The 2,500-nt window shown below is 45.2% G+C and overlaps 1 protein-coding gene across 1 annotated transcript in view; it reads left to right on the top strand.

Annotated features, from left to right (window-relative positions):
• Window positions 1-2,500, top strand: part of LOC115532669 (5-hydroxytryptamine receptor 4) — a 49,390-nt gene that overhangs the window by 16,682 nt on the left and 30,208 nt on the right. The window contains exons 2-3 of the mRNA XM_030342550.1: window positions 1,849-1,928; window positions 2,228-2,389. Coding sequence (XP_030198410.1) covers window positions 1,900-1,928; window positions 2,228-2,389 — 191 coding nt within the window. The 5' untranslated portion in view covers window positions 1,849-1,899. The remainder of the gene's footprint in view (window positions 1-1,848; window positions 1,929-2,227; window positions 2,390-2,500) is intronic.

Below are 2,500 nucleotides of genomic sequence, written 5' to 3'. Positions count from 1 at the left end.
GTGTGTCTTTAAGTAACTTACTATGAATGTGTGTGTGTGTGTGTGTGTGTGTGTGTGTGTGTGTGTGTGTGTGTGTGTGTGTGTGTGTGTGTGTGTGTGTGTGTGTGTGTGTGTGTGTGTGTGTGTGTGTGTGTGTCAGAAGGTAATCTAAATAAACAGCCTTATTTTTCACCTACCGACTCAAGTTAATTCCACAGCCAGCAGACGTGAGTGTGTTTATGTTTTTTGGAGCGCTAGTATTATGAGGACATATTGCAGGTACTCATAAGTACGTTCTCCTCCCAAACATGCTTCCAAACACAATATAGAGGTGCGGAAATTCATCTGCGCACTGCTGTTCCCCTTTCAAAGAACCTTTTGAAAGGTCGCCCTTCCATCTTCTGCCTTCAGTTGTGTTCTTCCCTTAACATAACACAGAAAATAATTTGGTAACACTAAGATATTTGGAAGGTGCATTCTTCCCCTACAAAGTCTTCATGGCCGGTCCACATGACGGCGACAGAGGTCGATGACTGACGTTATCTGTGTGCATTAATTTCACGCAGCATTCTCCAGAGAAACAAACACACTGATCAACCCATGCTCTGCAGAGTCTTGCGGCAATACAATGTAAACGGTTCAGCGGGTTGTTGAACGAGAGCATCAACACGCCTTAGACACCGCTTCTGGAAGAGCTGATGGACTTATAGGAAGAGTTGATGGCTTTTAGAAGACATGTGGTCAGGATGCACTGCGTTGTGTTGACCTTACAGCCATAACCCAGCAGCGCGGTCGTAAAACACAGCAGATGCTGAGAGAGGTGCTTAAGGTGCTGATATGGAGCAAGAGGCACGACAATTAAAGGGCCTCTCAGCCATCCCTCGTCCTCCCAGACCGTGGTCTGTACACACACCAGTACACATACACACACACAAATACACACACACACACACACACAAAACACACACACATAAACACACTACCTGAGACACACACACACACACCTAAGACACACCTGAGACACACACACACACACACACACACACACACACACACACACACACACACACACACACACCTGAGACACACTCACAGACCTGAGACACACACACACTCACACAAACACCCACATACACCCACACAAACACCTGAGGCACACACACACACACACACACACACACACACACACACACACACACACACACACACACACACACACACACACACACACACACACACACATAAACACACTACCTGAGACACACACAAACACACACACACACACACCTGAGACACACACACACACACACACACACACACACACACACACACACACACACACACACACACACACACACACACCTGAGACACAAACACACACACACCTGAGACACACACTCAGACTTGAGGCACACACACACACCTGAGATACACACACACACACACCTGAGACACACACCTGAGATATACACACACCTGAGACACACACAAAACACAATAAGCTAAATAAGTATGTTTCGGACATAACAAAACCTAGAGATTATGAGGTTTAGTTTTTGTGTATGTCTTGTGTGGTCCCGGTAGCACTCCAGTAGCAGTCTGACTCATACATTTTGGCACCTGGTATAGTATTATAGATCCTACAATGACCCAATCTAACCCTCAACCCTTCCCTGAACACAACTAATGAAGTCTACAAGGTGGAAACTTATTTTTACCAAAAAAAATCTGAATCAGTTGAACAGGTTTCTGACATTGTCCAAAACAACTAGAAGCCGTGAAATGTGTGGATACTTACTATTTGCTATTTTATCTGAACCATACACGACATTATCTGTGTGTGTATTTGTGTTTGTGTTTGTGGAACAGACCATGGGGTGAAGGGAACTGTTCTGTGGTGACCTCCATGCACTACCAGGGATGGCCACAACATCACCTCCAACATCACAGTAAGACCCTCACTATGATAAAGGGGATTAATCTACGTCAAGCTGGGAAAGTCATTTGTTTTTGCAAGCCATTAGATAATCAACCCTATAGTGACATCACAAGTGGGTAAAGTAACACAATGAAAGTACCCAACATAACCGGTTAAAATTAGAAACAAAGGCTCTTTGTAGCACTGAAGGCCGATCAGTCCCATTATGTGACGATAGCTATTGACCGTAATGATCTCCGCTATGAATCTATGAATTTACCTATTGGATCCATGTTCACCGGCTGACTGGAAGAGCTTTTTCTCATGCAGTTTGTTGGACGTCATTTTGAACACGGAGCCAGCCCCACAGCCCCCGTCCCTGGCCTCAGTGGAGAAGATTGTCCTCACCATCTTCCTCTCCATCATCATCCTCATGACCGTGTTCGGAAACCTTCTCGTCATGGTCGCTCTCTGTAAGGATAGGCACCTACGGTAAGCTCTATACACCTGTAGACGTCTGGTAATACCTGTAGACACGATATATACCTGTAGAATATACCTGTAGACACCTGTTAATACCTGTAGACACCTGTATAGACCTGT

This window comes from Gadus morhua, chromosome 19, assembly GCF_902167405.1.
Source record: "Gadus morhua chromosome 19, gadMor3.0, whole genome shotgun sequence".
In the NCBI taxonomy this organism is placed as follows: domain Eukaryota; kingdom Metazoa; phylum Chordata; class Actinopteri; order Gadiformes; family Gadidae; genus Gadus; species Gadus morhua.
This window is presented reverse-complemented; position numbering and strand designations above follow the sequence as displayed.